A 22,441-nucleotide genomic window follows, 5' to 3' on the forward strand; every position below is an offset into this window, starting at 1 on the left:
CACACCAGATACTGACTGTTACTTTTGATTTTGACCCCCCCCCCCCCCCCCCCCCCCCCCCTTTGTTCAGGGACACATTATTCCATTTCTGTTAGTCACATGTCTGCGGAACTTGTTCAGTTTATGTCTCAGTTGTTGAATCTTGTTATGTTCATACAAATATTTACACATGTCAAGTTTGCTGAAATTAAATGCAGTTGACAGTGAGAGGACGTTTCATACCATCTATATTATTCTAAATACCATGGTATATTAACGGTATATCGCCCAAGTGTAAACAGTATATCGCCCAAGTGTAAACAGTATATGGCCCAAGTGTAAACGGTATAGGCCCCAAGATTAACCTGTATATGCCCCAAGATTAAACTGTATATGCCCCAAAATTAACCTGTATATGCCCCAAGTTTAACTGGTATAAGGCCCAAGTATAAACGGCATATGTGTCACGCAAAGGAATATAAAATTTGACAAACTGTCACGTATAACCGGTATATGGCCCAAGTATAAACGGTATATCATCCAAGCTTAGTGTGTGGTGTCTCCCTAGATTTATTTTAATTTATTACCTTTATTTAAAAAAAAGTATTCAGACCCCATGATTTTGTTACATTACAACCTTATTCTAAAATGTATTAAATTGTTTTTTTCCCTCATCAATCTACACACAATACCTCATAATGACAAAGCAAAAACAGCTTTTTTTGTAATTTTAGCAAATTAATGAAAACAAAAAACACACTTACATAAGTATTCAGACCCTTTACTCAGTACTTTGTTAAAGCACCTTTGACAGCGATTACAGCTGTGAGTCTTCTTGGGTATGACGCTACAAGCTTGGCACACCTGTATTTGGGGAGTTTCTCCCACTCTTCTCTGCAGATCCTCTGTCATGTTGGATGGGGAGCGTCGCAGCACAGCTATTTTTAGGTCTCTCCAGAGAGTGACCACATAGATCTTTGGATAGCCATGTCTTTTTGTGTCTCCCTTTTTTTTTATAGCCAGTTGGTGGTCGCTGAGCATCTATTTGGTCAGGATCTGTCTCTGTTATGTATCTCTGACAGAGTCGAGATATTCTGCTCATTTGTATTCTCTTTTGAGGCCAAATAGCTATTGCGTTTATTTTGTGTTTTTGTTTCATTTTCCCAATTTGTCAAATAGGAGGTTTTCATTTCTGGAAAAAAAAAAAAAAAATGTGATTGATTTCTCTGCATGTTTGGATAATAGGGTTGTTTAGTGTTTTTAACAGCTGACATAAGGGACTCTTTTCAGGGTTCAGCTCTTTGACTGCAGACTTCTGTTTGTAGATTGCCTATTAGGTTTCTCCCAATGCTTATAATCGTAATTGCAGGTTAGAGCCCAAACCTCACTTCCATAGAGTGCAATTGGTAAAATTACACTATTGCACCAGATGTGGATAGGAATATTTCGTTTTGTCTTTTTATGGATGAAAATACTTCTGTGAGCTATTTATTTAAGTGCATTCACCGCCAGATCAAATCTACCGGTTGTTAATCCCAGGTACCACTGTCTGTTGCTTTGATTTTTTGGGGGAAAAACATAACTTTGGTTTTCTGAAGGTTGAGGTTGATTTCCCCGTTGATGCTGTATTCCTAAAGAATGTTAACTTGTTCCTGTAGACCTACATCTGTTGGGGACAAGGTCCTCTGGGTAGACCTATATCTGTTGGGGACAGTAGGGACAAGGTCCTCTGGGTAGACCTATATCTGTTGGGGACAGTAGGGACAAGGTCATCTGGGTAGACCTATATCTGTTGGGGACAGTAGGGACAAGGTCCTCTGGGTAGACCTATATCTGTTGGGGACAGTAGGGACAAGGTCCTCTGGGTAGACCTATATCTGTTGGGGACAGTAGGGACAAGGTCCTCTGGGTAGACCTAGATCTGTTGGGGACAGTAGGGACAAGGTCCTCTGGGTAGACCTATATCTGTTGGGGACAGTAGGGACAAGGTCCTCTGGGTAGACCTAGATCTATTGGGGACAGTAGGGACAAGGTCCTCTGGGTAGACCTAGATCTGTTGGGGACAGTAGGGACAAGGTCATCTGGGTAGACCTATATCTGTTGGGGACAGTAGGGACAAGGTCCTCTGGGTAGACCTAGATCTGTTGGGGACAGTAGGTCTTCTGGGTAGGCCTTGATCTGTTGGGGACAGTAGGTCCTCTGGGTAGACCTAGATCTGTTGGGGACAGTAGGTCATCTGGGTAGAGCTAGATCTGTTGGGGACAAGGTCATCTGTGTAGACCTAGATCTGTTGGGGACAGTAGGTCATCTGGGTAGACCTAGATCTGTTGGGGACAGTAGGTCATCTGGGTAGACCTAGATCTGTTGGGGATCTGTTTGGGACAAGGTCATCTGGGTAGACCTCGATCAATTGGGGACAGTAGGTCATCTGGGTAGACCTAGATCTGTTGGGGACAGTAGGTCATCTGGGTAGACCTAGATCTGTTGGGGACAGTAGGGACAAGGTCATCTGGGTAGACCTTGATCTGTTGGGGACAGTAGGGACAAGGTCGTCTGGGTAGACCTTGATCTGTTGGGGACAGTAGGGACAAGGTCATCTGGATAGACCTAGATCTGTTGTGGACAGTAGGTCCTCTGGGTAGAGCAGGACTCTGATCTCCTCATCAGTCCAGGGCCTGCAGATCGGTCCAACAACACTACTAGTTTGTTGATGTAGACCTTGAACAGGGTTGGACTTAAACTGCACCCTTGTCTCACCCCTCGCCCTTGTACAAAAGAAAACATTGTATTTTATTGTTCAGTTTAATACTACATGTGTTGTTTGAGTGAAATGAATTTAAGATATCTCTTACTATGCCCACAACAAGCTTTGAAAGGTTTTGTAATATAATCCATCATGTCATGTGGAATCAAAAGCATTCTTAAAATCAACAAAACATGCATATACCTTTCCTTGTGTTACTGGTGACACATATTCCCCACATATATTTCTCTAACGTATTATTAGTTATTAGGGTCTAATTTGTCAACTTTTATGTATGGGGGTTATGAGCCCCTGGTTCCAAATATTTTTTATAAAACATTTTTAAATAAATGTACCTTTATTTTACTAGGCAAATCAGTTAAGAACAAATTCTTATTTTCAATTACGGCCTGGGAACAGTGGGTTAACTGCCTGTTCAGGGGCAGAACAACAGATTTTGTACCTTGTCAGCTCAGGAATTTGAACTTGCAACCTTTCGGTTACTAGTCCAACACTCTAACCACTAGGCTACGCTTCCACCTCTACACTCTAACCCCTAGGCTACGCTGCCACCTCTACACTCTAACCACTAGGCTACGCTGCCACCTCTACACTCTAACCACTAGGCTACGCTGCCACCTCTACACTCTAACCACTAGGCTACGCTGCCACCTCTACACTCTAACCACTACGCTACGCTGCCACCTCTACACTCTAACCACTAGGCTACGCTGCCACCTCTACACTCTAACCACTAGGCTACCCTGCCGCCCCAGGAAGCAGCAGTTCTCCTAAACCAGGTTGAGTAGTTTTACTATGGCATCCTGCAGGAGCACAGTGTTTCAAAGCATTTCATTATTGATGCTGTAGATGTTGATGCCACAGGCCTTTCCAGGTTTAAGGTTTTGTATTTTCTTTGATAGTTCCGCCCGTGTCATTTGGGTGTTTTAGGGAGCTGAGTTTTTCTCTAATATATATTTTTGTTTAATGTTAAGGTTTCTCTCTCTAAGTGCTGTGGGCCTCACTCCCTCTCAAAACACTGTGGGCCTTTTTTCCCTATCTCTCTCTCTCTCTCTCTCTCTCTCTCTCTCTCTCTCTCAAAACACTGTGGGCCTTTTTTCCCTATCGCTCTCTCTCTCTCTCTCTCTCTCTCTCTCTCTCTCTCTCGCTCTCTCTCTCGCTCTCTCTCTCTCTCTCTCTCTCTCTCTCTCTCTCTCTCTCTCTCTCTCTCTCTGTCTCTCTGTCTCTCTCTCTGTCTCTCTCTCTGTCTCTCTCTCTCTCTCTCTCTCTCTCTCTCTCTCTCTCTCTCGCTCTCGCTCTCAAAACACTGTGGGCCTCTCCTAATTCAATGGGCTTCATTGGCATGGGAAACATACAGTATGTTCACATTGCCAATAAAGCTAGTGAACAGAAAACATTACACTAACAAAGGTTCCAAAGGAATAGAGACATTTAAAATGTCATATTATGTATTTATACAGTGTTGTAATGATGTGCAAATAGTTAAAGTACAAAAAGGAAAATAAATAAGCATAAATATGGGTTGTATTTACAATGGTGTTTGTTCTTCACTGGTTGCCCTTTTCTCGTGGCAACAGGTCACACATTTTGTTGCTGTGATGACACACTGTTGTATCAAAATTTGATTTGTTTTTTCTAATTCTTTGTGGGCCTGTGAAATCTGAGGGACATATGTGTCTCTAATATGGTCATACATTGGGCAGGAGGTTAGGAAGTGCAGCTCAGTTTCCACCTCATTTGGTGGGCAGTGAGCACATAGCCTGTCTTCTCTTGAGAGCCATGTCTGCCTATGGCAGCCTCTCTCATTAGCAAGGCTATGCTCACAGAGTCTGTACATAGTCAAAGCTTTCCTTAATTGTTGGTCAGTCACAGTGGTCAGGTATTCTGCCACTGTGTACTCTCTGTTTAGGGCCAAATAGCATTCTAGTTTGCTCAGTTTGTTTGGTTAATTCTTTCCCATGTGTCGAGTAATTATCTTTTTGTTTTCTCATGATTTGGTTTGGTCTAATTGTGCTGCTGTCCTGGGGCTCTGTGGGGTCTGTCTGTGTTTGTGAACATAGCCTCAGGACCATAAAGGACAATGGGTTCTACAACTGATTCAAGTATTTTTAGCCAGTTCCTAATTGGTATGTTGAATTTTATGTTCCTTTTCATGGCATCGTCTCAGATTGTTCACGGCTTTGTGAAAGTTACCTGTGGCGCTGATGTTTAGGCCGAGGTATGTATAGTTTTTTGTGTGCTCTAGGACAACGGTTTCCAGATGATATTTGTATCTGTGGTCCTGGCGACTGGACCTTTTTTGGAACACAAATATTTTTGTGTTACTGAGATTTACTGTCAGGGCCCAGGTCTGACAGAATCTGTGCAGAAGATCTAGGTGCTGCTGTAGGCCCTCCTTGGTTGGTGACAGAAGCACCAGATCATCAGCAAACAGCAGACATTTGACTTCAGATTCTAGTAGGGTGAGGCCGGGTGCTGCAGACTTTTCTAGTGCCCTCGCCAATTCATTGATATATATGTTGAAGAGGGTGGGGCTTAAGCTGCACCCCTGTCTCACCCCTGTCTCACCCCACGACCATGTGGGAAGAAATTTGTGTGTTACTTTGCCAATTTTAACCACATACTTGTTGTTTGTCTACATGGATTTTATAATGTCGTATGTTTTACCCCCAACACCACTTTCTATACATTTGCATAGCAGACCCTCATGCCAAATTGAGTCGAAGGCTTCTTTTTTTTTTTAAATCAACAAAGCATGAGAAGACTTTGCCTTTGTTTTGGTTTGTTTGGTTGTCAATTAGAATGTGCAGGGTGAATACATGGTCTGTTGTACGGTAATTTGGTAAAAAGCCAATTTGACATTTGCTCAGTAAATTTTTTTCATTGAGGAAATGTACGAGTCTGCTGTTAATGATAATGCAGAGGATTTTCCCAAGGTTGCTGTTGACGCATATCCCACGGTAGTTATTGGGGTCAAATTTGTCTCCACTTTTGTGGATTGGGGTGATCAGTGCTTGGTTCCAAATATTGGGGAAGATGCCAGAGCTGAGGATGATGTTAAAGAGTTTTAGTATAGCCAATTGGAATTTGTTGTCTGTATATTTGATCATTTCATTAAGGATACCATCAACACCACAGGCCTTTTTGGGTTGGAGGGTTTTTATTTTGTCCTGTAGCTCATTCAATGTAATTGGAGAATCCAGTGGGTTCTGGTAGTCTTTAATAGTTGATTCTAAGATTTTTATTTGATAATGTATATATTTTTGTTATTTGTTCTTTGTTATAGAGCCAAAAAGATTGGAGAAGTGGTTTACCCAAACATCTCCATTTTGGATAGATAATTCTTCGTGTTGTTGTTTGTTTAGAAAGTTATTTTGGTTTACTTCCTTTTTATTTGTGCATTTTTATTGTTCAGAAATGTGTTGGGTTCTCTCTTCGTTCGCTGGACTTTATCCTGCTAACTGTTCCAAATGTCCCAACTGAATTTGGTAAAAGGGCTTTTATGTCCTCTGGCCATCGTCTTGGAACGCCTTACAAAATACTTTTAAACTGGAAGAACTTGTCCCGATTGGTGTTTTTAAATCACTGATGAAGGATTTTGAGGCTGATTCCCTGACCTGTCAATGTTTTGAATTTGCTGTCTTATAATCTTGTGAATTCAATTGTTTTTACTAGATTACTTGTAGTTTTTCATGTTGTCTGTCTGTAATTTTTTGTAATGACTTGGTGCTGCCTATCTTGGCCAGGACGCTCTTGAAAATGAGATTTTAAATCTCAATGAGCCCTTCCTGGTTAAATAAATGTTAAAAATATATTATAATAAAACACCACGTGCCTTTTTGGGTTGGAGGGTTTGTATTTTGTCCTGTAGCTCATTCTATGTAATTGGAGAATCCAGTGGGTTCTGGTAGTCTTTAATAGCTGATTATAAGATCTGTATTTGATCATGTATATGTTTTTGCTGTTTGTTCTTTGTTATAGAGCCAAAAGAGAATGGAGAAGTGGTTTACCCATACATCTCTATTTTGGATAGATAACTCTTTGTGTTTGTCTATGGATTCTTCAATTACATTGAGCTGATTTCTGACTGCTGTTCCTTCCTTTTCCGTAGTGTATTTCTGTATTGTTTTAGTGATTCACCATAGTGAAGGCACCGTGTACCTCTTTCTCTCTCAAAGCATTGTGGGCCTCCCTCTGTCTCTCTCTCAAAGCATTGTGGGCCTCTCTCTGTCTCTCTCTCAAAGCATTGTGGGCCTCTCTCTCTCTCTCTCTCTCTCTCTGTCTGTCTCTCTCAGAGCAATGTGGGCCTCTCTCTCTCAGAGCACCGTGGGCCTGTCTCTCTCAGAGCACCGTGGGCCTCTCTCTCTCAGAGCACCGTGGGCCTCTCTCTCTCAGAGCACCGTGGGCCTCTCTCTCTCAGAGCACTGTGGGCCTCTCTCTCTCTCTCTCTCTCTCTCTCTCTCTCTCTCTCTTGTTTCTCTCACGGCACTGTGGGCCTCTCTCTGCCTCTCTCAGAGCACCGTGGGCCTCTCTCTGTCTCTCTCTCTCTCTCTCGCTCTCTCTCTATCTGTCTCTCTCAGAGCAAGGTGGGCCTCTCTCTCTCTCTCTCTCTCTCTCTCTCTCCCTCCCTCTCCCTCTCTGTCTCTCTCAGAGCACTGTGGGCCTCTCACTGTCTCTTAATATATGTGACTATCAGAGGGGCTACTGGACTATGTCTCTGTGACAGTGTTAATGCTGACTGACCAATGAGGAAGCTTATTCACACTGACTAACTGTATGTGTGGTATTATTTCCTTTAAAGTGTCACGATACAACAGTCATTAATCCGCAGGCCTGTTAGCTGACAAAGGTGTTATGACACCGTGTTAGAGTTTGATTTGGTTCGGTCATGTGTGAATTTTATATATTTATTTATCTTTATTTTTTATATTTTATCCGCACAACTGAATTTCTTTCTGGAAAAATAAATGAATAATATGTGTTATTATTAGAGGATCTTCAGGGAGGGTGTGTGGTAGTATGGAGTAGTAGAGGATCTTCAGGGAGGGTGTGTGGTAGTATGGAGTAGTAGAGGATCTTCAGGGAGGGTGTGTGGTAGTATGGATTAGTAGAGGATCTTCAGGGAGGGTGTGTGGTAGTATGGATTAGTAGAGGATCTTCAGGGAGGGTGTGTGGTAGTATGGATTAGTAGAGGATCTTCAGGGAGGGTGTGTGGTAGTATGGATTAGTAGAGGATCTTCAGGGAGGGTGTGTGGTAGTATGGATTAGTAGAGGATCTTCAGGGAGGGTGTGTGGTAGTATGGATTAGTAGAGGATCTTCAGGGAGGGTGTGTGGTAGTATGGATTAGTAGAGGATAGGAGGAGGGAGGGTGTGTGGTAGTATGTGTGTGTGGTAGTATGCAGTATGGGTGTGTGTGGTAAAATGTATGTGGTAGTATGCAGTATGTGTGTGTGGTAATATGTGTGTGTGTGTGTGGTATTATGCAGTATGTGTGTGTGTGTGTGTGTGGTAGTATGTGTGTGTGTGTGGTAGTATGTGTGTGTGTGTGTGGTAGTATGTGTGTATGTGTGTGGTAGTATGTGTGTGTGTGTGGTAGTATGTGTGTGTGTGTGTGTGTGGTAGTATGCAGTATGTGTGTGTGTGTGGTAGTATGCAGTATGTGTGTGTGTGTGGTAGTATGCAGTATGTTTGTGTGTGGTAGTATGCGTGTGTGTGTGGTAGTATGCAGTATGTGTGTGTGTGTGGTAGTATGTGTGTGTGCGTGTGGTAGTATGTGTGTGTGTGTGTGTGTGTGGTAGTATGTATGTGTGTGTGTGGTAGTATGCAGTATGTGTGTGTGTGGTAGTATGTGTGTGTGTGTGGTAGTATGTGTGTGTGTGTGGTAGTATGCAGTATGTGTGTGTGTGTGGTAGTATGTGTGTGTGTGTGTGGTAGTATGTGTGTGTGTGTGTGTGTGTGTGGTAGTATGTGTGTGTGTGTGTGTGGTAGTATGCAGTATGTATGTGTGTGGTAGTATGTGTGTGTGTGTGTGTGGTAGTATGCAGTATGTGTGTGTGTGTGGTAGTATGCAGTATGTGTGTGTGTGGTAGTATGGAATATTAGAGGATAGGAGGAGGGAGGGTGTGTGGTAGTATGTGTGTGTGTGTGTGGTAGTATGTGTGTGTGTGTGGTAGTATGCAGTATGTGTGTGAGTGTGTGTGTGGTAGTATGTGTGTGTGTGTGGTAGTATATGTGTGTGTGTGTGGTAGTATGTGTGTGTGTGTGGTAGTGTGCAGTATGTGTGTGTGTGTGTGTGTGGTAGTATGTGTGTGTGTGTGTGGTAGTATGTGTGTGTGTGTGGTAGTATGTGTGGGTGTGTGTGGTAGTATGCAGTATGTGTGTGGTAGTATGTGTGTGTGTGTGGTAGTATGCAGTATGTGTGTGTGTGGTAGTATGCAGTATGTGTGTGGTAGTATGTGTGTGTGTGTGGTAGTATGCAGTATGTGTGTGTGTGGTAGTATGTGTGTGTGTGTGTGGTAGTGTGTGTGTGTGTGTGGTAGTATGCAGTATGTGTGTGTGTGGTAGTATGTGTGTGTGTGTGGTAGTATGCAGTATGTGTGTGTGTGGTAGTATGTGTGTGTGTATGTGTGTGTGTGTGTGTGTGTGTGTGTGTGTGTGTGTGTGCGGTAGTATGCAGTACGTGTGTGTGCGGTAGTATGCAGTATGTGTGTGTGTGTGTGTGTGTGTGCGGTAGTATGCAGTATGTGTGGTAGTATGCAGTATGTGTGTGTGTGGTAGTGTGCAGTGTGTGTGTGGTAGTGTGCAGTATGTGTGTGGTAGTATGCAGTATGTGTGTGTGTGGTAGTATGCAGTATGTGTGTGTGTGTGGTAGTATGCAGTATGTGTGTGTGTGTGTGTGGTAGTATGCAGTATGTGTGTGTGTGTGTGGTAGTATGCAGTATGTGTGTGTGTGGTAGTATGCAGTATGTGTGTGTGTGGTAGTATACAGGATGTGTGTGGTAGTATGCAGTATGTGTGTGTGTGTGTGTGTGTGTGGTAGTATGCAGTATGTGTGTGTGTGTGTGGTAGTATGCAAGATGTGTGTGGTAGTATGCTGGATGTGTGTGGTAGTATGCAGTATGTGTGTGTGTGTGTGTGTGTGTGTGTGTGTGTGTGTGTGTGTGTGTGTGTGTGTGTGTGGTAGTATGCAAGATGTGTGTGGTAGTATGCTGGATGTGTGTGGTAGTATGCAGTATGTGTGTGTGTGTGTGTGGTAGTATGCAGTATGTGTGTGGTAGTATGCAGGATGTGTGTGGTAGTATGCAGTATGTGTTTGGTAGTATGCAGGATGTGTGTGGTAGTATGCAGGATGTGTGTGGTAGTATGCAGTATGTGTGTGGTAGTATGCAGGATATGTGTGGTAGTATGCAGTATGTGTGTGTGTGTGTGTGTGTGCGGTAGTATGCAGTATGTGTGGTAGTATGCAGTATGTGTGTGTGTGGTAGTGTGCAGTGTGTGTGTGGTAGTGTGCAGTATGTGTGTGGTAGTATGCAGTATGTGTGTGTGTGGTAGTATGCAGTATGTGTGTGTGTGTGGTAGTATGCAGTATGTGTTTGTGTGTGTGTGGTAGCATGCAGTATGTGTGTGGTAGTATGCAGTATGTGTGTGTGTGTGTGGTAGTATGCAGTATGTGTGTGTGTGGTAGTATGCAGTATGTGTGTGTGTGGTAGTATACAGGATGTGTGTGGTAGTATGCAGTATGTGTGTGTGTGTGTGTGTGTGGTAGTATGCAGTATGTGTGTGGTAGTATGCTGGATGTGTGTGGTAGTATGCAGTATGTGTGTGTGTGTGTGTGTGTGTGTGTGTGTGGTAGTATGCAAGATGTGTGTGGTAGTATGCTGGATGTGTGTGGTAGTATGCAGTATGTGTGTGTGTGTGTGTGGTAGTATGCAGTATGTGTGTGGTAGTATGCAGGATGTGTGTGGTAGTATGCAGTATGTGTTTGGTAGTATGCAGGATGTGTGTGGTAGGATGCAGGATGTGTGTGGTAGTATGCAGTATGTGTGTGGTAGTATGCAGGATATGTGTGGTAGTATGCAGGATGTGTGTGGTAGTATGCAGGATGTGTGTGGTAGTATGCAGGATGTGTGTGGTAGTATGCAGGATGTGTTTGGTAGTATGCAGGATTTGTGTGGTAGTATGCAGGATGTGTTTGGTAGTATGCAGGATGTGTGTGGTAGTATGCATGATGTGTGTGGTAGTATGCGGATGTGTGTGGTAGTATGCATGATGTGTGTGGTAGTATGCAGGATGTGTGTGGTAGTATGCAGGATGTGTGTGGTAGTATGCAGTATGTGTTTGGTAGTATGCAGGATGTGTGTGGTAGTATGCATGATGTGTGTGGTAGTATGCAGGATGTGTGTGGTAGTATGCATGATGTGTTTGGTAGTATGCAGGATGTGTGTGGTAGTATGCAGGATGTGTGTGGTAGTATGCAGTATGTGTGTGTTAGTATGCAGGATATGTGTGGTAGTATGCAGTATGTGTGTGTGTGTGTGTGTGCGGTAGTATGCAGTATGTGTGGTAGTATGCAGTATGTGTGTGTGTGGTAGTGTGCAGTGTGTGTGTGGTAGTGTGCAGTATGTGTGTGGTAGTATGCAGTATGTGTGTGTGTGGTAGTATGCAGTATGTGTGTGTGTGTGGTAGTATGCAGTATGTGTGTGTGTGTGTGTGTGGTAGCATGCAGTATGTGTGTGGTAGTATGCAGTATGTGTGTGTGTGTGTGGTAGTATGCAGTATGTGTGTGTGTGGTAGTATGCAGTATGTGTGTGTGTGGTAGTATACAGGATGTGTGTGGTAGTATGCAGTATGTGTGTGTGTGTGTGTGTGTGTGGTAGTATGCAGTATGTGTGTGGTAGTATGCTGGATGTGTGTGGTAGTATGCAGTATGTGTGTGTGTGTGTGTGTGTGTGGTAGTATGCAAGATGTGTGTGGTAGTATGCTGGATGTGTGTGGTAGTATGCAGTATGTGTGTGTATGTGTGTGGTAGTATGCAGATTGTGTGTGGTAGTATGCAGGATGTGTGTGGTAGTATGCAGTATATGTTTGGTAGTATGCAGGATGTGTGTGGTAGTATGCAGGATGTGTGTGGTAGTATGCAGTATGTGTGTGGTAGTATGCAGGATATGTGTGGTAGTATGCAGGATGTGTGTGGTAGTATGCAGGATGTGTGTGGTAGTATGCAGGATGTGTGTGGTAGTATGCAGGATGTGTTTGGTAGTATGCAGGATTTGTGTGGTAGTATGCAGGATGTGTTTGGTAGTATGCAGGATGTGTGTGGTAGTATGCAGGATTTGTGTGTTAGTAAGCAGGATGCGTGTGGTAGTATGCAGTATGTGTTTGGTAGTATGCAGGATGTGTGTGGTAGTATGCATGATGTGTGTGGTAGTATGCAGGATGTGTGTGGTAGTATGCATGATGTGTGTGGTAGTATGCAGGATGTGTGTGGTAGTATGCAGGATGTGTGTGGTAGTATGCAGTATGTGTTTGGTAGTATGCAGGATGTGTGTGGTAGTATGCATGATGTGTGTGGTAGTATGCAGGATGTGTGTGGTAGTATGCATGATGTGTGTGGTAGTATGCAGGATGTGTGTGGTAGTATGCAGGATGTGTGTGGTATAATATAGTAAGTTTACAGTTGTAATTCAGTCTTGGTCTGCTGTTGGGGTTGGGCCTATAGCAGTATACCTTACCCTAACCTTAACCCTAACCCCTAACCCTAACCCTTAACCCAACCTAAACCTAACCGTAACCCTTAACCTAAACGTAACCCTTAACCCAAAACCTAACCCTAGCCCTAAACTTAACCCTAACCTTAACCCCTTAACCTAACCACTAACCACTAACCCTAAACCTAACCACTAACCCTAAACCTAAGCCTAAGCTTAACCCGTAACCCTTAACCCAAAACATAACCACTAACCCTAAACCTAACTGTAACCCTAACCTTAACCCATAAGCCTAACCCATAACCCAAAGCCTAAACCTAACCACTAACCCCTTACCCTAATTCTAACACTAACCCTAATTGTAAATACAACCCTAAAGCTTTTGGGAAATGTCACCTCGAGGGAGAATGTTCCTTGTTTTATGATTTAGGTCCCCCCCCCACACACACACACATACGTTGGGATTGGGCCTATAGCATTGTGGTTCTGCATTGACGTCATTGTGAGGACTTACTGCTGTGCTTCAGTCTAAAATAGCTCCCTGGGCTAGGTTTGGAAAGCCAGTGCTCTCTGAAGGAATGTTTAAAACAACAAACACACGACAGCTCCGTCTTCCTTCGAGACACACAATACAGCCCCCTTCACATGTTACAAATGCTGCTTTCACATAGGATTTACGGTATTTTGGCTGTACATTTTTTTCTTTTTTTTAAGTCATAAAAAATATATAAATAATTATAAAATTGTTATTGGTTTAGACACATACATAAGAAGAAACAACAGACTAATAAAAATAACATACATAGAGTTTAATTGTTTAATTGTTTAATTGTTAAAGGTTTGTGTAACCATGGCTGCGGCATGCAAATTAAACAATGAATTAGTTTTTTTGTTCAAAACACAGACCAGACACATCGACCCGATCAGTAGGGCTGTCCCCGACAAACAAACAAAATCTTGGTCGACCGAAAGACATCTGTTCTTTCCACCAATCGTTTGGGTCTACATTTTTAAACTTGTTTTATCCATAGATAGACACACCCCATGTGTTTTAATAAAATCAACTACTGTATATGTTTATTTTTTTTACCTTTATTTAACCAGGCAAGTCAGTTAAGAACAAATTCTTATTTTCAATGACGGCCTGGGAACAGTGGGTTAACTGCCTGTTCAGGGGCAGAACGACAGATTTGTACCTTGTCAGCTCGGGGGTTTGAACTCGCAACCTTCCAGTTACTAGTCCAACGCTCTAACCACTAGGCTACCCTATGTATTGAGCTTGTCTAATGCTTTAAGTCAAACGCCTCAAGAGGGTGTCAGAGATCTAGATAGCCAGAATTTAAAAAAAATTCAGCTGACCCAACTGTTCTCCTCCCGCTCCTGCTGGCTGGCTCAGATTCTGACGTTACTCTCCTGAAGTTGCCCGGTAAGATGCGACACGAGGAGTCATGTCGAATGCTAGTTTATTTTACAATTTCTACCAATCTGCATGCCAGTTATGGTTTTCATATGCACATTTTCGTGAAACAGTTTAATTTAATTTATAATAATGCCGTCATATCTCAAAATCATTGTCATGTAGTTTGTAGTAATCAAAATTCTATCCAATTCTAAATGAAAATGATGCAAACTTAAAAACGAACTTCTGTTGCCAATTATGTAAAAAATAGGCTACATAAAGCCAGCAAATAAAAACATTGCAGCCTCCAATATCCTGATAAAAATAAATATCCTATAAATCGCATTGGCTACACATGGCCTGTCTGCAACGAACTTGAAACATTGTATCAACTATTACCTTGGGTCCAGCCCAAAGGGTCCAGCCCTGCTCTCAACCTTTGCCTCTCCCGAGTCTGTTGGGGAGTTGCAGCGATGAGACAAAATTCGGGGGGGGGGGGGGGGGGGGGGGTGATATTTTTAAACAGGCCAGATGCTTTTTTGATCCATGTTTCTTTCCAACTCTACTATGTTAATGAGCGTAGAGACTTATCTTCATCATGACACCCATTAATCCTATTTTCAAAAAGCATGTGTGTCTCAGGTTCATATTTCACAACTTCCTCCGCAGGCTTTTGGAGTTTCAATAACCACAGGACTACACTGCTACATGTTTCTGATCAGTGATTTAGGCTACATTATAGCATGCTAAATGTTTCTGATCAGTGATAGATAACTCTTGATTTAGGCTACATTATAGCATGCTAAATGTTTCTGATCAGTGATTTAGGCTACATTATAGCATGCTACATGTTTCTGATCAGTGATTTAGGCTACATTATAGCATGCTACATGTTTCTGATCAGTGATTTAGGCTACATTATAGCATGCTAAATGTTTCTGATCAGTGATAGATAACTCTTGATTTAGGCTACATTATAGCATGCTAAATGTTTCTGATCAGTGATTTAGGCTACATTATAGCATGCTAAATGTTTCTGATCAGTGATTTAGGCTACATTATAGCATGTTAAATGTTTCTGATCGGTGATTTAGGCTACATTATAACATGCTAAATGTTTCTGATCGGTGATTTAGGCTACATTATAGCATGCTACATGTTTCTGATCGGTGATTTAGGTTACATTATAACATGCTAAATGTTTCTGATCGGTGATTTAGGCTACATTATAACATGCTAAATGTTTCTGATCGGTGATTTAGGCTACATTATAGCATGTTAAATGTTTCTGATCAGTGATTTAGGCTACATTATAGCATGCTAAATGTTTCTGATCAGTGATTTAGGCTACATTATAGCATGCTAAATGTTTCTGATCAGTGATTTAGGCTACATTATAGCATGCTAAATGTTTCTGATCAGTGATTTAGGCTACATTGTAGCATGCTACATGTTTCTGATCAGGGATTTAGGCTACATTATAGCATGCTACATGTTTCTGATCAGTGATTTAGGTTACATTATAACATGCTAAATGTTTCTGATCGGTGTTTAGGCTACATTATAACATATAACGTTGTGATTGCCTGCAATGACAACAAGCTCAGTCCGATGATGCTGTGACACACCGCCTCAGACCATGACAGACCCTCCACCTCCAAATCAATCCCACTCCAGAGTACAGGCCTCGGTGTAACGCTCATTTCTTCAATGATAAACGCGAATCCGACCATCACCCCTGGTGAGACAAAACCGCAACTCGTCAGTGAAGAGCACTTATTGCCTACCGTCTGTAAGCTGTTAGTGTCTTAACGACCGTTCCACAGGTGCATGTTCATTAATTGTTTATGGTTCATTGAAAACCATGGGAAACAGTGTTTAAACCCTTTACAATGAAGATCTGTGAAGTTAGAGAAACAGTGTTTAAACCCTTTACAATGAAGATCTGTGAATTTATTTGGATTGTTACGATTTATCTTTGAAAGACAGGGTCCTGAAAAAGGGACGTTTCTTTTTTTGCTGAGTTTTGTTGTAATGAGCACATGAATTCTGGGACCATGTCTCCTAGCTAGTCTCCTTGTTTCCTTTGTCTTGTTGCCTTGTCTCCTCCACTGCAGTGTAACAGCTTGTTTCATCTTCTTCTTTCAGACACGTCATCATCATCATCAGCTAAAGAAGGCAGCAGGGTAAGTGTTGCGTCCGTCTGTATGTCGGTCTGTCTGTCTGTCTGTCTGTGTGTCTGTCTGTCTGTCTGTCTGTCTGTCTGTCTGTCTGTCTGTCTGTGTGTCTGTGTGTCTGTCTGTCTGTCTGTGTGTCTGTGTGTCTGTCTGTCTGTCTGTGTGTCTGTGTGTCTGTCTGTGTGTCTGTCTGTCTGTCTGTCTGTCTGTCTGTCTGTGTGTCGGTCTGTCTGTCTGTCTGTCTGTGTGTCTGTGTGTCGGTCTGTCTGTCTGTCTGTGTGTCTGTGTGTCTGTGTGTCGGTCTGTCTGTCTGTCTGTCTGTCTGTCTGTCTGTCTGTCTGTGTGTCTGTGTGTCTGTCTGTCTGTCTGTCTGTCTGTCTGTCTGTCTGTCTGTGTGTCTGTGTGTCTGTGTGTCTGTGTGTCGGTCTGTCTGTCTGTCTGTCTGTCTGTCTGTCTGTCTGTGTGTCTGTGTGTCTGTGTGTCTGTGTGTCCGTCTGTCCGTCTGTCTGTTTTAACTTTTTATGTAGCATCCAACCAGACTAACTGAGACATGGCTTTTTCTTTGCAACTCTGCCTAGAAGGCCAGCATCCCGGAGTCGTCTCTTCACTGTTGACCTTGAGACTGGTGTTTTGCGGGTACTATTTAATGAAGCTGCTAGTTGAGGACTTGTGAGGCGTCTGTTTCTCAAGCTAGAAACTCTAATGTACTTTTCCTCTTGCTCAGTTGTGCACCGGGGCCTCCCCCTCCTCTTTCTATTCTGGTTAGGGCCAGTTTGCTCTGTTCTGTGAAAGGAGTAGTTCACAGCTGTGTACGAGATCTTCAGTTTCTTGACAATTTCTCACATGGAATAGCCTTACTTGCTCAGAAGAAGACTAGACTGACGAGTTTCAGAAGAAAATCCGTTGTTTCTGGCCATTTTAAGCCTGTAATCAAACCCACAAATGCTGATGCTCCAGATACTCAACTAGTCTAAAGAAGGACAGTTTTATTACTTCTTTAATTAGCACAACAGTTGTCAGCTGTGCTAACATAATTGCAAAAGGGTTTTCTAATGATCAATTAGCCTTTTAAAATGATAAACTTGGGATTAGCTAAAACAATGTGCCATTGGAACACAGGAGTGATGGTTGCTGATAATGGGCCTCTGTACGCCTATGTAGATATTCCATAAAAATAATCAGCAGTTTCCAGCTACAATAGTCATTTACAACATTAACAATGTCTACACTGTATTTCTGATCAATTTGATGTTGTTATAATGGACAAAAATGTGCTTTTCTTTTTCTTTCAAAAAAAAAAATATAAAGGAAATATATAAAGGAAAATCACATTTACATGAGTATTCATACCCTTTGCTCATTACTTTGCTGAAGCACCTTTGGCAGTGATTACAGCCTCGAGTCTTCTTGGGTATGATGCTACAAGCTTGGTACACCTGTATTTAGGTGTCTCCTTTTCCTCTCTGCAGATCCTCTCAAGCTCTGTTGGATGGAGAGCTTCGCTGCACAGCTATTTTCAGGTCTCCAGAGATGTTTGATCGGGTTCAAATCCGGGCTCTGGCTGGGCCACTCAAGGACATTGAGACTTGTCCCAAAGCTACTCCTGCGTTGTCTTGGCTGTGTGCTTAGGGTCGTTGTCCTGTTGAAGGGTGAACCTTTGCCTCAGTCTGAGGTCCTGAGTGCTCTGGAGCAGGTTTTCACCAAGGATCTCGCTGTACTTTGTTCCGTTCATCTTTCCCTCGATCCTGACTAGTCTCCCAGTCCCTGCCACTGAAAGACATCCCTCCCAGCATGATGCTGCCACCACACCTCACCGTAGGGATGGTGCCAGGTTTCCTCCAGACGTGACGCTTGGCATTCAAGCTAAATAGTTCAATCTTGTTTGAGAGAATCTTGTTTCTCATGGTCTGAGAGTCCTTAAGTGCCTTTTGGCAAACTCCAAGCAGGCTGTCATGTGCATTTTACTGAGGAGTGGCTTCCGTCTGGCCACTCTACCATAAATGCCGGATTGTTGGAGTGATGCAGAGATGGTTGTCCTTCTGGAAAATTCTCCCATCTCCACAGAGGAACTCTGGAGCTCTGTCAGATTGACCATCGGGTTCTTGGTCACCTCCCTCCCTGACCAAGGCCCTTCTCCCCCGATTGCTCAGTTTGGCAGGGCGGCCAGCTCTAGGAAGAGTCTTGGTGGTACCAAACTTCTATCATTTAGGAATGGTGGAGGCCACTGTGTTCTTGGGGACCTTCAATGCTGCAGAAATGTTTTGGTACCCTTCCCCAGATCTGTGCATCGACACAATGCTGTCTCTGAGCTCTATGGACAATTTCTTCAACCTCATGGCTTGGTTTTTGCTCTGACCTGCACTGTCAACTGTGGGACCTTATATAGACAGGAGTGTGCCTTACCAAATCACATCCAATCAATTGAATTTACCACAGGTGGACTCCAAGTTGTAGAAACATCTCAAGGATGATCAATGGAAACAGGATGCACCTGAGTTCAATTTCGATTCTCATAGCAAAGTGTCTGAATACTCATGTAAATAAGGTATTTCTGTTTATTATTTTTAATAACTGCAAAAAAAACTGTTTTTGCAGTGTCTTTATGGGCTATTGCGTGTAGAATGATGAGGACATGTTTTTATTTAATCCATTTTAGAATAAGGCTGTAATGTAACAAAATGTGGAAAAAGTCAAGGGGTCTGAATACTTTCCTAATGTACTGTACCTCGGCCTAAACATCAGCGCCACAGGTAACTTCCACAAAGCTGTGAACGATCTGAGCGACAAGGCAAGAAGAGCCTTCTACTCCATCAAAAGGAACATCAAATCAACATGCCAGTTAGGATCTGGCTAAAAATACTTGAACCAGTTATAGAACCCATTGCCCTTTATGGTTGTGAGGTCTGGGATCCGCTCACCAACCTAGAATTAACTAAATGGGACAAACACCAAAGTGCGACTTCGCATGCAGAATTCTGCAAAAATATCCTCCGTGTACAACGTAGAACACCAAATAATGCATGCAGAGCAGAATTACGCCGATATTCGGCAATTATCAAATTCCAGAAAAGAGACGTTCAATTCTACAACCACCTAAAAGGAAATGATTCCCAAACCTTCCATTACAAAGCCATCACCTACAGAGTGATGAACCTCGAGAAGAGTCCCCTAATCAAGCTGGTCCTGAGGCTCTGTTCACAAACACAAACAGACCCCACAGAGCCCCAGGACAGCAACACAATTAGACCCAACCAAATCATGAGAAAACAAAAAGATAATTACTTGACACATTGGAAATAATTAACAAAAAACTGAGCAAACTAGAATGCTATTACAAAGCAGAATACCTGACCACTGTGATTGACCCAAAATGAAGGAAAGCTTTGACTATGTACAGACTCAGTGAGCATAGCCTTGCTATTGAGAAAGGCCACCGTAGGCAGACATGGCTCTCAAGAGAAGACAGTCTATATGAACACTGCCCACAAAATGAGGTGGAAACTGAGCTGCACTTCCTAACCTCCTGCCAAATGTATGACCATATTAGAGACACATATTTCCCTCAGATTACACAGACCCACAAAGAATTTGAGAACAAATCCAATTTTGATAAACTCCCATATCTACTGGGTGAAATTCCACAGTGTGCCATCACAGCAGCAAGATTGGTGACCTGTAGCCACAAGAAAAGGGCCGTGAAGTGAAGAACAAACACCATTGTAAAAACAACCCATATTTACGTTGATTTATTTTCCCTTTTGTACTTGAACTATTTGCACATCATTACGACACTGTAATGACATATACATAATATGACATAGAAAAGTCTCTATTCCTTTGGAACTTCTGTGAGTGTAATGTTTACTGTTCATTTCTATTTCACTTCTTTTTCCCCATGCCAAAAAAGCCTTTTGTATTGAATTGAATTGATATTTTGAATGCTAAGTCATTAAGGCGACCGAGCTTAACTAGGAGAGAACAGACAACGGCTCCAACTTCAATTTGCAGCGAGGTGTCAAGTGAGATGTTTGAAAGCACTTTGAGCCCAACAATGGCAGCAGAGTTTCACAGCCGCCCCCACCCAAATGCAGAGGCCTCTTTGGCCTCAGAGGTCATCACAGTACAGTACCCCTTGGATGTAAAAAAAGAAAAAAAAGAAAATGAGAAGGCACAGAAAGTACAAAACAAAGCTCCTAGAGTTGCTGACTGCTGCACATAAGGAACTTAATCTTCCTCACAGACCATCCCCTGGCACAGTGCTATATTAACCAGACCATCCCCTGGCACTGTGCTATATTAACCAGACCATCCCCTGGCACAGTGCTATATTAACCAGACCATCCCTTGGCATGGTGCTATATTAACCAGACCATCCCCTGGCACAGTGCTATATTAACCATACCATCCCCTGGCATGGCACAGTGCTATATTAACCAGACCATCCCCTGGCATGGCACAGTGCTATATTAACACACTACCCCTCTGTTAAGGGGGGGGGGGTGTTAACGATGGGTGGAAATTCCGGATACTAGACAACTGAGACTGAGGACTGAGACAGCCAATGTCAACCTGTACTGCGCCATGCCAGTGGATGTTCTGGAACAGGGCAACCCCAAACTGTTCAGCTGAACTATCACAGAATCAAAGAGGAGCTCTCTCCTGGTGACGACTCCCCCAGCCAGAGGGTGTCAGACCAGATCCATAAACAGCCCCACAGACGAGCAACCCCAAGCAGAGGGTCACCCAGGTGGAAGTAAGGCAGGTGGAGCTCGAACAACAGGTCACCTTACTCCAGTCAACAGACCCAGACAACAGTCCATCACAACAACATCCCCTCAACCAGACAACAGTCCAGCACAACACCACCCCCTCAACCAGACCCAGACAACAGTCCATCACAACAACACCCCCTCAACCAGACCCAGACAACATTCCAGCACAACAACACCCCCTGAACCAGACAACAACACCCCGTCAACCAGACCCAGACAACAGTCCAGCTCAACAACACCCTGTCAACCAGACCCAGACAACAGTCCAGCTCAACAACACCCCCTGAACCAGACAACAACACCCCCTCAACCAGACCCAGACAACAGTCCAGCTCAACAACACCCCCTCAACCAGACCCAGACAACAGTCCAGCTCAACAACACCCCCTGAACCAGACAACAACACCCCCTCAACCAGACCCAGACAACAGTCCAGCTCAACAACACCCCCTCAACCAGACCCAGACAACAGTCCAGCTCAACAACACCCTGTCAACCAGACCCAGACAACAGTCCAGCTCAACAACACCCCCTGAACCAGACAACAACACCCCCTCAACCAGACCCAGACAACAGTCCAGCTCAACAACACCCCCTCAACCAGACCCAGACAACAGTCCAGCTCAACAACACCCCCTGAACCAGACAACAACACCCCCTCAACCAGACCCAGACAACAGTCCAGCTCAACAACACCCCCTCAACCAGACCCAGACAACAGTCCAGCTCAACAACACCCTGTCAACCAGACCCAGACAACAGTCCAGCTCAACAACACCCCCTCAACCAGACCCAGACAACAGTCCATCACAACAACACCCCCTGAACCAGACAACAACACCCCCTCAACCAGACCCAGACAACAGTCCAGCTCAACAACACCCCCTCAACCAGACCCAGACAACAGTCCAGCTCAACAACACCCTGTCAACCAGACCCAGACAACAGTCCAGCTCAACAACACCCCCTCAACCAGACCCAGACAACAGTCCAGCTCAACAACACCCTGTCAACCAGACAACAGTCCAGCTCAACAACACCCTGTCAACCAGACAACAGTCCAGCACAACACCACCCCCTCAACCAGACAACAGTCCATCACAACACCACCCCCTCAACCAGACCCAGACAACAGTCCAGCATAACAACGTCCTTTCAATCAGACCCAGAGAGCTGGAGGAGGATAGAGACATGCTTGCACTCTGTGAGACAGCATCAACAGGAAAAAGAGGAGGAGCAGAAGGAGGCCCAGTGGCAGGAGAAGATGCACTTGAAGTTGCAAAAGAGAACAACCCATGAGAGAGCTGGCCACCCCAGCAGAGAAGCTAGCAGAAGAACCCTAGACTCGGACCACAGCCTCAACATCACAGCAGAACAGATAAATGAAGACCCATCAACCCAGGAGACACCACCCGCTCCTAGAACCCATCCTGTCAAGCCCCTCCCACACACACTGAAGACACAAAAAAGCCACAGATTGTACTTCTTATGTACTCAAACAGGAAACAGGAAATACATACAGCAAAATACATTGTTCCCCAAAAACACAGTGTCTAAACTCTGGTGCTCAAACACACAGTGTCTAAACTCTGGTGCCCAAACACACAGGTGTTTGGGCACCAAGACCTGCTATCTGAGGACC

General features: G+C 43.6%; 1 protein-coding gene across 2 annotated transcripts in view; it reads left to right on the forward strand.

Moving 5' to 3' along the window:
- The window catches only part of LOC110499502 (cAMP and cAMP-inhibited cGMP 3',5'-cyclic phosphodiesterase 10A), a 247,419-nt gene that overhangs the window by 157,142 nt on the left and 67,836 nt on the right, over positions 1-22,441 (forward strand). For both annotated transcript variants that reach the window (XM_090213143.1, XM_090213144.1), the window contains exon 3: positions 15,999-16,036. In XM_090213143.1, the coding sequence (XP_090069269.1) occupies positions 15,999-16,036 (38 nt within the window). The remainder of the gene's footprint in view (positions 1-15,998; positions 16,037-22,441) is intronic.

This window comes from Oncorhynchus mykiss, chromosome 20 (genome assembly GCF_057628025.1).
Source record: "Oncorhynchus mykiss isolate SJ-2025 chromosome 20, ASM5762802v1, whole genome shotgun sequence".
In the NCBI taxonomy this organism is placed as follows: domain Eukaryota; kingdom Metazoa; phylum Chordata; class Actinopteri; order Salmoniformes; family Salmonidae; genus Oncorhynchus; species Oncorhynchus mykiss.